The sequence below is a fragment of the Staurois parvus genome, unplaced genomic scaffold (genome assembly GCF_062004578.1).
Source record: "Staurois parvus isolate SC_StPar_1 unplaced genomic scaffold, SC_StPar_1.0 ptg000086l, whole genome shotgun sequence".
NCBI classification, from domain to species: Eukaryota; Metazoa; Chordata; class Amphibia; order Anura; family Ranidae; genus Staurois; species Staurois parvus.
Genome location: NW_028317882.1, coordinates 5,525,957 through 5,540,722, shown reverse-complemented (window position 1 = coordinate 5,540,722; position 14,766 = coordinate 5,525,957). Strand labels below are relative to the sequence as shown.

Sequence of the window (14,766 nt, the reverse complement as noted above, 5' to 3'; positions counted from 1 at the left end):
ACTGTTATGCGTGCACCCACCATTTTTGACAAGTGCTATTTGAGAGTGTATATGTTTCCCATTCATATATGACTGAAAAAAGCCCCCTGCATGGGTGACTCTTGTATTGTTTTTCCTTTAAATTCTCAATAACAATTTTTGTACCAGAAAAAAGGTGTTTATTCACTTATTTTAATAGGCAAAGTCCACAGGAAGACCTATATCTATTCTAATATATAAAGAAGAAATTGTTTCAGCTCTAATTTACTAGGAAGACCCTGTACCTAAAAGGCTTCCATTTGATGCAGTCAGTACGCAGCATAGGAGCCACTTTCCTGATATTATCTGCCTATACAAACAGACCAGAAACCCTCGAAAAAATACTGTGTAAAGTTTGAATAAGGCATGCCACACATTAATATCGTCCCTACTGTCCCTCACAACCTGGTCTCTGCATAAAAAGCTGCTTTCATTGCTACCATACCTCACTACGATATTAGTGGAGGTATGGTGAAAGTGTTCATGTTCCGGACTAGCTGACATTTTCCTGTATCTGATCTCCTATGTAACTACTTTCCTATTTTCTCAAATATGTTTCTGCCTTGTTCATGGATTGACCCTTTGCCTGTATAGTGTCCACACCTCTGCTTGTCACCTGAACAAACCCTGGTGTATTTATCAAACATGTTTCTGCCTATGGCCTTCACTGATCTTTGGGATCTTTGCCTGCATACAGACCATGTCTGCCTGTCACCTGAACTGACCCTGGCCTGTGTATCGACCATGTTTTGGCCTGCTGCGTGAACTGATCATTTGCTGGCCATGTCTCTGCTGCCACCTGTACTGACCTATCTGTGAATCCCACTGACTACGTTCCTGCAACTGATTCTATTCCCAGCCATCCTCTGTGGACAACTACACCCCTGGAACTGCAGATACTCTTTTATTTACTCTGTGCTTCACTTCCTGGCCAGCAAACATAGCATTGTGTATAATTCATGGGGGCAGCCACATACCAGTAGGCTAAGCTTGCTTGCAGGGGCTGCTATAGGTGAGGCCTCGCTAAACTATACTCCCTGACCACACGTACAAAAGTGAGCATTACAGTACACTGTTTTCGATACAATGTTGGTTAATTTTTGTAATACAGTCAGGTAAATAATCAGTCCAAATATTGAAAAAGCCTCATATACCTATACTTGGGAAGAATAGCAGAATGTGTTTCCAGTGTAATCCTATATAACCCCTTTCTGCGTGGGAAATATTTTGTTAAATTTACAGCTCTTACAGTGTAAAAAAAATGTTTTCTTTTCTTTATGCATTTTCTAAAAAAAATTTAATCTTTAAAAAATTCCTTATATGGCTAGGCTGAAAAAGGCCACACATGCTAAATCTCCATACCCAGGAGCAGTAGCAGAATGTGTTTTGAGATGGAATTCTATGTATGTCTATGCTGTGTTTTAGGGATATCTTGTTAGTTTACAAATTTGTGTAAACAATTTTCTAAAAACTTGTGCCAAAAAAAAAAATCTTCAAAAGTCTCACTATGCCTCTTAGAAAATACCATGGGGTGTTTGCTCTCCAAAATGTGATCATTTTGTGGGTGTTTCTACTGTCCTGCTACCCAGAGTCTCCAAATATATGATATGAAGTCATTTATGCCCCTTCAAGGCCTGAAGCTCTATGGATTGTGCCCCCCCCTCCATATGGCTAGGTTGTGAAAAAATCCCACACCTGTGGAATCCCCATACTCAGGAGGAGTAGCAGAATGTGTTTTGGGGTGCAGAATGTGTGTCAGGAATGGACTGGCCAGCAATGGTGGGACTCGCCTGCCTTATGGGCTGCAGTACCAGGGCTGGCCAGCGGGTGCTCCCAGCAATCAGAGACTCAACCTTGCAGCCAGCCAAACACCTGAAACTGCTTATACTGGTGTATTTAAGGGATGGCCAGACCTGCAGACTCTGCCTTGGTGTGTGTTTTTCCTGGGTCCTGCATCCTGTTCCTGTTCCTGTCTTGTTGTTGACCCTGCCTGATCTGGACCTCTGCTGACTTCTCCTGCTCTGACCCCGGCTCGTTCATGACCATCCCTCTGCCTGACCCTCTGTACCACGCTGCCCGCTACCTGCTGAACCTGGCTTGTGACCCCGACCATTCTCTGCTTGCTCCCCCTGTACCTACCTGCCCGATTGATATTGACCCGGCCTGCCTGACGACGCTTGCATTGTATGTACTGTTATCTGTGGGTGGTTGGTTTGGTTTGTTTGCACTGTGTTATGTTTTAGTATTGCACTGCGTTTATGTTTGTATTGTTAGTGTTAATAAATTATATTGTTTATAACATATCTGAAGTCTGCGTTTCCCTGCGTCAGTCACACACCTCTGGTCATACCCGGGAGCCCTGACATTGTGTTTCTAATACTGTGCTTTAAACTTCACCCATTCTGAAAATTTGTATGCAACATCATTGCTAAAGTCACCACATACAAGCCGGATTTTACTCCAGCACAACTCTTGCATCATCACTCTACTTTGCCCAGGAAAGAATATATTAAATTCAAGGAGATGTACATAGTTAATGCAGCTAAACAGTGCATTCTTTGCCATTCTACTGACATTCCCATGATGTGTGAGTGGTTCCGCAGGATTAATAGCATGAAGGAAATGGAAGAGCTGATACAAATCTCACAACACAGGATGTCCAAGTTCATAGCCATATGGTTTTGTTGGTTGGGCTTTAAGATGACTGCTGATTATAGGACTTGCCTAGCGTAGAGCTGAACTCTGGGCTTTTAGTAGGATTGTGTTTTAGCCTGTTGATCACCTGGATCGGTTAATAGTGTGCCTTCCCTCACACTCCTACCAGCGCAATCCCGGTCTTTGGAGGTGGAGTGCGAGAGAAGAGGTTGACAGATTTTCCCGTACTTTTTTAATTTTACTCAATGTTCAGCCACCTTCTCTACCCCCCTCCCCTTTTTTTATCCTCTCTTCATCTTCTTTTCCCTTCCTTCTCTTTTCTTGTTTTTCCTTTGTTTCCCATCATTCCCTCTCTTGTGGTTTTTACTTGTTCTTTTCTACTCTTCTCTTAAGTATTTTTCTTTAAGGCAAATTTGCCTGGTTGGTTATTTGGGAGGTATGTTTGTTCAGGATGTGACAAATGTTGAGGGGGGATTCTCCTCATTCTCTTGTTTTCCATTTCTTGTATTGCAAACATGTTTTAGTGCCTTTTGTGTTCACCAGTGGAATGTCTGTTTCACTAGACAATAAGTCTTAGATATGCTCCCTTTTTTGTTTGCCAATGCCAACTTTTATTTTATATAAGCTTCACATCTTACTCATTGTTGTTCTTTCTAATATTGATGCTTAATGTACTGTAAGCTGTGCAGTTAATCCAATAAAACATGTATGGAACAAAAAAAAATTATTTTTCTTTCCTTATTTTGCAAAGATTTATGGCAAAAAAGTAAATCTTCAAAAGACAATGCCCTTTGGAAAGTATTTTGGGGTGTTTATTGCCAAAATGGGGTCATATTGTAGGTGTTTCTACTGTCCTGGCTCTCTAGAAATATGAGAAGTAGTCAGGAAACTGGATGCATAATTTCTGCCCTTTAAAATCTTGAAGATGCTTCTTGGATTTTGGGCCACTCTCTGTGGTTAGGCTGTGAAAAAGGCTCATGCATGTGGTATTCCCATCCTCTGGAGTAACAGAATGTGTTTTGGGGTAAAATTGTATGTACAGTGGGGCAAAAAAGTATTTAGTCAGCCTCCAATTGTGCAAGTTCTCCCACTTAAAAAGATGAGAGAGGCCTGCAATTGGCATCATAGGTATACCTCGACTATGAGAGACAAAATGAGAAAAAAAATCCAGACAATCACATTGGCTGATTTGGAAAGAATTTATTTGCAAATTATGGTGGAAAATAAGTATTTGGTCAATATCAAAAGTTCATCTCAATACTTTGTTATATATCCCTTGTTGGCAATGACAGAGGTCAAACGTTTCCTGTAAGTCTTCAGAAGGTTGGCACACACTGTTGCTGGTATGTTGGCCCATTCCTCCATGCAGATCTCCTCTAGAGCAGTGATGTTTTGGGGCTGTTGCTGGGCAACACGGACTTTCAACTCCCTCCAAAGATTTTCTATGGGGTTCAGATCTGGAGACTGGCTAGGCCACTCCAGGACCTTGAAAGGCTTCTTACGAAGCCACTCCTTCGTTGCCCGGGCGGTATGTTTGGGATCATTGTCATGTTGGAAGACCCAGCCACGTTTCATCTTCAATGCCCTTGCTGATGGAAGGAGGTTTGCACTCAAAATCTCATGATACATGGCCCCATTCATTCTATCCTGTACATGGATCAGTCGTCCTGGTCCCTTTACAGAGAAACGGCCCCAAAGCATGATGTTGCCACCCCCGTGCTTCACAGTAGGTATGGTGTTCTTTGGATGCAACTCAGCATTCTCTCTCTTCCAAACACGACGAGTTGTGTTTCTACCAAACAGTTCTATTTTGGTTTCATCTGACCATATGACATTCTCCCAATCCTCTTCTGGATCATCCAAATGTTCTCTAGCAAACTTCAGACAGCCTGGACATGTACTGGCTTAAGCAGGGGGACACGTCTGGCACTGCAGGATCTGAGTCCCTGGTGGCGTAGTGTGTTACTGATGGTAGCCTTTGTTACGTTGGTCCCAGCTCTCTGCAGGTCATTCACTAGGTCCCCCGTGTGGTCCCGGGTTTTTTGCTCACCTTTCTTGTGATCATTTTGACCCCACAGGGTGAGATCTTGCGTGGAGCCCCAGATCGAGGGAGATTATCATTGGTCTTGTATGTCTTCCATTTTCTAATTATTGCTCCCACAGTTGATTTGTTCACACCAAGCTGCTTGCCTATTGCAGATTCAGTCTTCCCAGCCTGGTGCAGGTCTATAATTTTGTTTCTGGTGTCCTTCGGCAGCTCTTTGGTCTTCACCATAGTGGAGTTTAGAGTGTGACTGTTTGAGGTTGTGGACAGGTGTATTTTATACCGATAACAAGTTCAAACAGGTGCCATTGATACAGGTAATGAGTGCAGGACAGAGGAGCCTCTTAAAGAAGAAGGTACAGGTCTGTGAGAGCCAGAAATCTTGCTTGTTTGTAGGTGACCAAATACTTATTTTCCACCATAATTTGCAAATTCTTTCCAAATCAGCCAATGTGATTGTCTGGATTTTTTTTCTCATTTTGTCTCTCATAGTTGAGGTCTACCTATGATGCTAATTACAGGCCTCTCTCATCTTTTTAAGTGGGAGAACTTGCACAATTGGTGGCTGACTAAATACTTTTTTGCCCCACTGTATGCCCATACTGTGTGGTAGACCTGTTTATTGTCAAATTTGTTTGTTTCTTTCTTCATTTTCCAAATATTTATTTCAAAAAAGGAAATCTTCAAAATGCCATTTAGAAAATACTTTTGGGTTTTCGTTTTCCAAAATGTGGTCATTTTGTGGATTCTCTTGTCCTGGCACTAAAGGAACCCAAGATATGTGTTAGCTAGACAGGAAATTGAATGCATAATTTATGCCCATTGAAAGCATGATTGTGCTCCTTGGATTTTGGGCCCCTATATGCGTCATGCCAAAAGGTTTCCCTGCTACCTAAAAACCTTAAAGCCAGCTGATTCTTGCTGGAAGCCCTTTTGTATAGGACAGCCAGCACACCCATTAAGATCTGTGTTCAACATCCCCAAACTGGAACTTAAGTTGAAGTGAAGTCTTAGCAAAGCTGATTAACACTTACTGAAAGCTTTGCATAAACCTTGTAAAATCTTGTTGTACACACTGGCCTTTTACATGCTGAAACAGATATGCACAAGGACTAAAGGGCATTCCAGCACTGCTCATTAATAAGAACCTTTATTTGGATCTGTTTATTTAAAAAAAATAGCTTGTGTGTGAGGCCTCTAAAATTTGTAGAATTCTTCAAGCATGCTATGTTTTTTTTTTGTTTTTTTTTTTTTTGTTTTTTTTTACTTAATGCAAAATTTGCCTGTCTAGAGTCTGGGTTGGAAGCAAATGATCACCACTACTACAGTGTGCTTAATAATCAATTGCAGAGTGATTTTCTTACATACTCTCAAAATATCTGCAACGAATAACCAACATAAAGGTCAGGGAGTTAATGGTAATATACACTTTCTAAGATCTTATTAGTCTTTAGTTTGCATGTACGCATTGACAATTTATTATATACTGCTGGAGTAAAGTCAAACACATTTTATACACTGCTAAATATACACATGATACATCTTATGTTAGTGGAGTTAAAAGAGAAGTATGGGATTTCCCCCCCCCCCCCCCCCCCCAGTTATACTTACCCAGTGGATGCAGCATCAGTTCCCTGCCGGCTGTAAGTGTAAGATCACATAACCGCTGATCACTGAGTTCTCACAGCCCCTCTGAGCAGAGGGCAGCGACTGTCTGCCCTGCCCCCCCCCCCTCACTGGAGCACTGGACTGTGAAGGGGAGTCCGCAGTCTCTGGTCGTCTCCTGTACTGTGTCCGCAGTTTCTGGTCATCTCCTGTGCTATATCCGCAGTCTCTGGTCATCTCCTGTACTATGTCCACAGTCTCTGGTCATCTCCTGTAGTATGTCCGCAGTCTCTGGTCATCTCCTATACTATGTCCGCAGTCTCTGGTCCTCTCCTGTACTATGTCTGCAGTCTCTGGTCATTTCCTGTACTATTTTTGCAGTCCATTGGTACAGAATTTTTTTTTCTTGTTTTCCTCCTCTAAAATCTAGGTGCATCTTATGACCAGGTGCATCTTATGGAGCGAAAAATACGGTAGTTCTAATAGGGATCAGAAGCTACCCATGGCCTTATTAAGATGGGCACTGGCTACTGCATGCAAGGAGTGTTTGTTTTAGTGTCTGTATCTGCCACCAGCTGTGTTCAAGCAGCCTATGGAACTGGATGCAGACTCAGCAGGTACATAGATACACCTGTATGTCAAAATATGACAGGTGTACAGGAATAAGTGCATGACCTTGAATGCACACTGTCTGTGCATAACTAGGTAATATTTGTTTACCTTCGTTAAAGATAGTTATTTAGAGGTTGTATAATAAATTACCATATCACCCAGTAGATGGCCTCCATTCAGTAGCCAAAAAAAGACATGCACAAAAAGGGGGGGTTGTGAAAAGAAATTCACAGAGAAAGTGGCTACATTATGAACAGAGTGTGACAATCAGAAAAATTTCCAAAAATTATGCTTTATTACATATACAAGTTTGGCATTTCGGCAATCGCCCTGGTTTACCATCACCTCAGTATGAGACAATACACACAGACCTAAAACCATATAAAATGACACCAAGACCGGTCCAAATACTTGTGCAACAAAGACAGTGACTACTAGAGCCTAAAGTCTTTGTAGCACTAGCTCACAGGTGAACACTTCCCACAGGAGGTGTATGCAAAAATTATACCATAGGTATACCATGTAACATGTTGTAAATATGTAGACATATGCTACTACCAAAATGGTTATATCCCAAGCAGGGAGTGTCAAAACATTACACTATAGATATAAAATATCACCTGTATGCAGTGCAGCAAGCACAGTATGCGTCAAAAAGAGAAGCGTGCCTCTAGGCCTATAAGAGACAAAAAATGAATGTCATATATAAAATGCAGTACACTCCTATGCCGGCACATGTGGTTGGGGCCCATTCATCTGTAATATAAGCGACTGTTTCCTTAGGGCTCTTAAATGAGAATAAGCCCCATTTGTTACCAGGATGGAAGGATAGATGCAAATAGCAGAGCACTGCTTGAAATGGTCTCTTCACCACTACATGTGGACCACACACCACTTTCTGTAAGGAAAACAAGACAAATCCCAATAAATCTTCTGCCTGTTGAGATACACGTGGTATATCCTGTTTCCTATGAAAAGCACCATGATGTCCCCATCCTGTAATGAAACAAACAATATGTGGAAAGTCACTGGAAGAGCTTTCACTCTATATAAGATGTATAGGTTATATCGATCACAGAGGACCATATAACTAGTGTCCTGTAACAGTCCACTCACCACCTGCGCAATGGATAATAGGAGAGGAAAAGATGTCCTTCATAGGTACTGCCTTACAAGGCCAGAGAGGCCAGGGAACAACCGCTGACATCAGCCGATATACCGCGGGTTCCAGCCTCTTCTCGGCGCCTGTGCTGCTTAAGCCTGCCTCGTGGCATGTGAAGATGGCTTCCTCCTTGTAGGTCAGCGTGCGTTCCACCTAGTGCGCATGACCGCATGACTTTTTGTGAATATTTGTTTACCTGCCTTTAAAATATAATGTTGATGCAACTTGTCAGATTAGCATATTCTTAGAATGTAAAACTATTATTATTGATATGTAAAACAACAATCATGCAATACCACACCAAGTAATAAAGGGATGGACATCATAAATTCCACGCAGAATGGGCTGTGCCCAAATTTATAAACAACTACTGTGTAAATATTGTTTTTGCGAAATATACAAGTATCTGTGGACCCACTTACTACATTTTCATCTGATTTTAACATGGTAATGTCATTACAAATGTAATCTTCATTATTTTAAATTTTTGCAGATTTCATTAACCACTTGACTGGCTGACTAGTCTTCTGGGACCTGTCATTTATCCCAGAAGACTACGTGGAGGGAGGGGGAGGACGACTTCCGCTTCTGATTGCCTTAGGCGATCGCACAGGAAGGGGGAGCAGATACCTGTCAAATTCAGGTACCTGTTCCCCAAAGGTGCCTATCCTTAACGGGGAGCAGGGGACAAAGCCTTAAAGCGGAACTTCCCCTTTTGGGTAGAGCTCCGCTTTAATATGGAGTGTATGTTCCATGCCAAAGAACATTATTTTTAATCAAATTGTAATGGGTAAAGTTCCACTTTAAGAGAGAAAAAAAAATATGACATACAGTACTTCAGCAAATTACATCAATCATTTGGGGCTTCGGTCTACTTTAACACAAGTATCTTTATTTTATCCATTTAACTGTAATTTTTAATTCATACCCTTTTGAGTCTTTTGTCAGTTAAAGCAACTGCATAAGTAAAAAAAAATGTTTTTTTTTAATTTTTTGTTTTAATAAAAATTGCTATTTATTATCTTGTTACCCATAATAAAATCTAATTGACTCCTCCTTTCTCCTCTCTTTTTAGTTATTATTTTGCTGATCATTTTTTTTAATTTATATAGATTTTATATGTACACTTTTTTTATTTAATTATTTTTCTGTTGCATTAGATAAAAAATCTGTTTAAATAGAAATGTAAATCCGAAAGCTCACAAAATAATTTTTTTGTTTTGTTGCATATCTTTGTCTTTACATTGTATAGAAATAAAAATCATTGTTGCACAAGAAATCCTTATCTATTCCAAACAAAATGATGTACATATTACTTCTGTATCATATATAATGACAAAATTATCGCCAAATCAGTTGGCCCATAACTGAAATTTAAGTTTCAATTTCAAATTGCTCTTGATCTGCATTCTTTTAAGCTATAAATGTAGGCAATTAAAATATGATAGTGAATGACAACTCTAAGTGGTTGTGAATTATTGCAATTTGTGCATTGTTTATTTTAAAAAAATTTATGCTTATAATCAAATTAACTGAAAGAGTAATGAATAGACAGAAATCATATATTTTGTTTCTTGTCTTTCAATAGGAAGGTGTGGAAGAAACAGCTAATCTATGTAGGAAACTGGAAGCAAAAGCCTATGCTTATGTAGTGGATTGCAGTAAAAGGAATGATATTTATGCTGCAGCTGAAAAGGTAGATTTTTATCATAAATATTTTTGACAGAAATAAACTATACATAAAATAATAAACTAAGGGGTTGATCAACTAAAAGCAAATATATCGTTCACTTTGCAAGGGAATTTCCCTTAGCTTAGCGAATGAGGCGATGCTCTTCCGGCTTCCACCATCCAGTCATGTGTAAGCAAAAATACTGTTTTTTTTTTTTTAATTTTCCTTACACATTATTATTCTTTGCAAAGTGAAATTTCACCACATTTACTAAGCTAAGAGAAAATTCCCCTTGCAAGGTGAACAGCCTAAATGCTTTAAGTAAATTAACATCTTATGTATACAAACAAAACATGTTATTGTAGTCTGGTAAATAGAAAACTTGCTTTGAGAATTTAACTTACACCTGCTTCTGTGGTTTTGGTTAGATCACACACAAAGCACCTTGTCATAAGGGTGAATTAAGTGAACGCACAAGTGATTGGGTGACGTAAGATCACTCAATCTAAGGGTCAGCCAGTGTTTTACTAGGAATCCCTTCAGGGAGGTTTGGACAGCATGATTCACCCTATTGTAATATGTGGAAACTAACCCGCAGAAGCGCATTCTAATGGCAGCAGTGTAAATGGGAACTGTGCTGCTGAGAGAGACTTAGGACAGAGGAGAACACTGGAGTAGGCTGGAACACATAATAGGAACATGTGGGGAGAAACGGCAGACAGGACCAGGCCTCAGGACTGCAGACCTCACAACAGGAGTGTACCGGATGAATGAAGAGACCATACAATGGGCCTGCAAACCCCAGAACAGGAGTGGAGCTGAGGTTGGTACATCGGAAGTCAATTCAAACGAGGAACAGGTGTAAAACAAGCTCACAGAACAGGTGGAAGTATTGCTTGGGTGTTAGACACATGGATGCAGATCCTTTAAATAGGCACGGTTCCGTTAAAGGGCACATACCTAGTGAGAGACTTGCCTTTTATTAGCTGGAGAATTCAGTAAGGCCAAATGATCACGGGGTCTAAAACACAGTCTGGTCAAAGTCATTGAAAGAGATCTGACTCAATTGTTTTCTAAGAAATCTGATTCAGAATATAGTCTGGTCAAAGCCAAGGCAAGAGCACTGACTCATGTCTTAGTGTAGAGTAATATTCTTCAAAGATCCATTATCTCCTGCGCTCAAAGACTCAGATCAAACAGGCGATAGTGACAAGCAGCGTGTTGTGTGTTCATCCGCTGGTGATCAGAGGTTGTGCAGCTCTATCATGAAGCTGGGGAAGCTTAATAAAACTGTAGAGGAAGATGAAAGAAAGAGCACACAAACCTTGCGCATTACCTCAATAAATAGTGACTAATTTTATTAATAAGGAAATATACTCACAAAGTGATTGTATAACAGGCATAAGTAACCATAATCCTAACAGGGTTACAGGTAAATCGAAAAGGGGGGAGGGGATGAAGGCTAACGCGTTTCGAAGGGTGCTCCCTTCTTCATCAGAGCTGATGAAAAAAAACAAATGCATATACAAATACAAATTCCCCTCAAACTATTTACATGAATCATGATGGTATAACAGGTGGTGATACTGTTAGATGAGCATAGCAATACATATGAAAATACGTATAGTAATAATAATAATAATGTCAAAAATCTCATACAGAAAAGTTGTGTGTATATATAGAAAACATGTACAAAAAAAAAATTTTAAAAAAGGAAAAACATTTTTTTATATTTAGAGAGAATCCATAGAATAAACATGTATGTAAATGCAAAAGCACAATTGCTATTTAAAATTTAAAAACAGGATGCGTTCATTTTATTATGTGTAGTATAAAATAGTGTATGTTATTATAAAAGATACCTGGGTTCAGCAGATAGAGACTTCAGTATGACAGAGTTCCCATGGTAAGGAGATATTCAGCCACTGAGTGTCAGTATTACAGCAGTTCAGCCTGTTTAGTGTGGCTGCCGATTAAAGCAATGGCTTAAATACTGCAGGCCGCCTGCAGGTGGCAGTGGAACGCACGCTGGCTAATGAGAACTACTGCACATGTGCTGTGCGTGGCCACGGTTTTGGGTTGAGGAACTTGACTGGTCTGAGGTCCTGACCTCAACCCAATAGAACACCTTTGGGATGAATTAGAGCACAGACTGCGAGCCAGGCCATCTCATCTGACATCAGTGCCTGACCTCACAAATGCGCATCTGGAAGAATGGTCAAACATTTCTATAGACACACTCCTAACTCTTGTGGACACCCTTCCTAAAGGAGTTGAAGCTGTTATAGCTGCAAAGGGTGGGCCAACTCAATATTGAACCCTGAGGATTAAGACTGGAATGCCATTAAAGTTCATGTGCGTGTATAGGAAGCCATCCCAATACTTTTGGCAATATAGTGTATATGCACCCAGAAGGAACATCTATTTTTATCCTTGTTTCAGGGGAACAATATCTTATGCCAAAACCCAAATATATATATCTATGTTTTACAAAGGTCAAGTCAGAAGTCGGAGATGTGGATATCTTGATAAATAATGCTGGAGTGGTGTTTGGTGTGGAGTTTCTCAACTTAAAAGATGACCAAATTGAGAAGACCTTTAAAGTCAACATTCTTGCTCATTTTTGGGTGTGTATGATACAATTAAACAAAGTCAAACTTGCTTTTTACTTTTTTTGTGATAACTGAATAGTATGAATAGCACATTTTAAAGCTTCTGATTACAAAAAATGTTCAAACCTTTAAAAGATTTGCTTAATGTGTCCATATATATATGTTTCGTGCACATTAGGTGTCTTTCTCACATGTTGATTATTATAAAAGTTGTGAAAGTTTATTGTTACTTAATGTTACTTTAAGAAAACCATAATCTGATGACACGTATAAGCTGCAGGGGCCCCAAAACGCCTGGACATAGCTTCAGCAAGTGCACAAATGGCAGGCTGCTCTGATTGAAAGAGCTCTGACAATTCCAGGGTTTATCAGAGCTTGCCTGCCAATTCCTGCCTCTTGCACATTCCTATTGGCCACTGTGGCAGCCCAGTTTAACAATTAGCCAATTGGAGTGTGGGAGGTGGCAATCTGGCAATCTCCAATACTTCTGGGTTGCTTTGCCTGTCGGAATGGTCTGGCTTTCATGCAAAGCAAAGGGTAGTTAATGTCACTGTCGTTAAAGCGGAGTTCCATCTAAAGAAAAAAAAATAAAAGTCAGCAGCTACAAAAACTATACAGCCACTTACCTGTCCCTCATTCCAACAGTGTCTTCACCGCTGGTTTCACCGGCTGTCTTCTCTCCCTGGCACTTGCATCTTCAGTATGGATGCGAGACGGGCTGCGCTTTGTGAATGGCCCCATAGTCTTCTGGGATCTGTCACGTGTCCCAGAAGACTATGGGGAGGGAGGGGGGGGGAGGACAAATTGAGCTTCTGATCGCCTAGGCCAGTGGTGGGCAACCTTTTTTTTTCAACTGAGCCAAATCTCGCCAAAACCACGATTGAAATTTATTTTGAGAGCCACATTTTTAAAACTGAAAATACATCCCCCATATAGTAATTCACCCCCCATAGTAATTCATCCCCCATAGTAATTCATCCCCCATAGTAATTCATCCCCCATATAGTAATTCATCCCCCATATAGTAATACATCCCCCATAGTAATACATCCCCCATATAGTAATTCATCCCCCATAGTAATACATCCCCCATATAGTAATACATCCCCCATAGTAATACATTCCCCATATTGTGTCAATTCACTTACCTTTGCTCCACGCATTCCTCTCGCCGTGTTCCCGCGCCGTTCTGGTCTTCAGGGCGGACTGTGAGAGGAGAGGAGTTTGTCACGCTGCCCCGCCTACATCCTGGCTGCCCCGCCTACATCCTGACAGCTGCAGAGTCCTGACTTTTGGGGCGGCCGCCCGAGAGGAGGGAGGGGAGCGGGCGCCGGGCACACAGAAGAGCCGCATTTAAGTTTGTAAAGAGCCGCATGTGGCTCGCGAGCCGCGGCTTGCCGACCACTGGCCTAGGCGATCGCAGCGGATGTGAGAGCAGGTACCTGTCAAATTTGGGTACTCCCCCCCCCCCCCCCCCCCCCCCCCCCCCTCGCTCCCCAAAGGTGCCAATCCTAATGGTGAGCGGGGGACAAAGGCTTAAAGCAGAACTTCCCCTTTTTGGGTGGAGCTAAGCTTTAATGCTTCTTAACAGTTTGTATTTTTTATTAAAGTGACCGTCACTAATTTTCTATTTTTAGCATTGTCATGTTTAGTGTCAGGGCTTTTTTTTCTCTGAGAATAGGTGCAGGAACTCTCCACCTTTTGAGGCAATAGACCTTCCCAGCAACAATGGACCCCCCACAACAAAATACCACCCCAGCAACAATAGATCATAAGACACCCTCCACGGCAACAATAGACCCCTCATCCAAAAATAGATTCCCATCAGTGAAAATAGACCCTGCAGCACACCCCAGCACCCCTTTCCATTACTTACATTCAACCTGTTTACAGTTATCAACAAAGTGAAAGTAAAAGAAAATCCCAAATTTTGGGTTGTCCCCAGAAAAGTAATAGAGGGGAATCTTCCAATGGAGACATAATTTCTGGGGACCCTGGTGAAACACCGGGATTCCCTCACTTTGTTGGGATTCTCTCTCACTTCCTATAGGGTGGGAAGTGATGGGAAATCTCCCCATTGGAACACAGATGAAAACCAAAAACTGACGAAGGTTATAACCCTCCCCCACTCTTTCCAAAATGAAAAAATTGCCTTTGTATCTACTTTAATATTACTATATAGGCAACACAACTCTTTTAAGATTTATATATATATTTTCAAACTACTTTTACAACAAATTGGTTTCATTACTGTTTACATAATGTTTTTAAGTATTAGGGATAGTAAATATTTTGCAATCGTACATACTTTTTTCAACAAGAAATCCTATTCTTAACTATTAATTTTAAGTGCATTAATCCTATGAAAGGGACAAAAAATTAAGGA

General features: G+C 40.8%; 1 protein-coding gene across 1 annotated transcript in view; it reads left to right on the top strand.

Annotated features, from left to right (window-relative positions):
* Nucleotides 1-14,766, top strand: part of LOC149468487 (17-beta-hydroxysteroid dehydrogenase 13-like) — a 51,383-nt gene that overhangs the window by 14,600 nt on the left and 22,017 nt on the right. Inside the window, exons 2-3 of the mRNA XM_089669996.1 lie at nucleotides 9,685-9,792; nucleotides 12,264-12,395. Coding sequence (XP_089526122.1) covers nucleotides 9,685-9,792; nucleotides 12,264-12,395 — 240 coding nt within the window. The remainder of the gene's footprint in view (nucleotides 1-9,684; nucleotides 9,793-12,263; nucleotides 12,396-14,766) is intronic.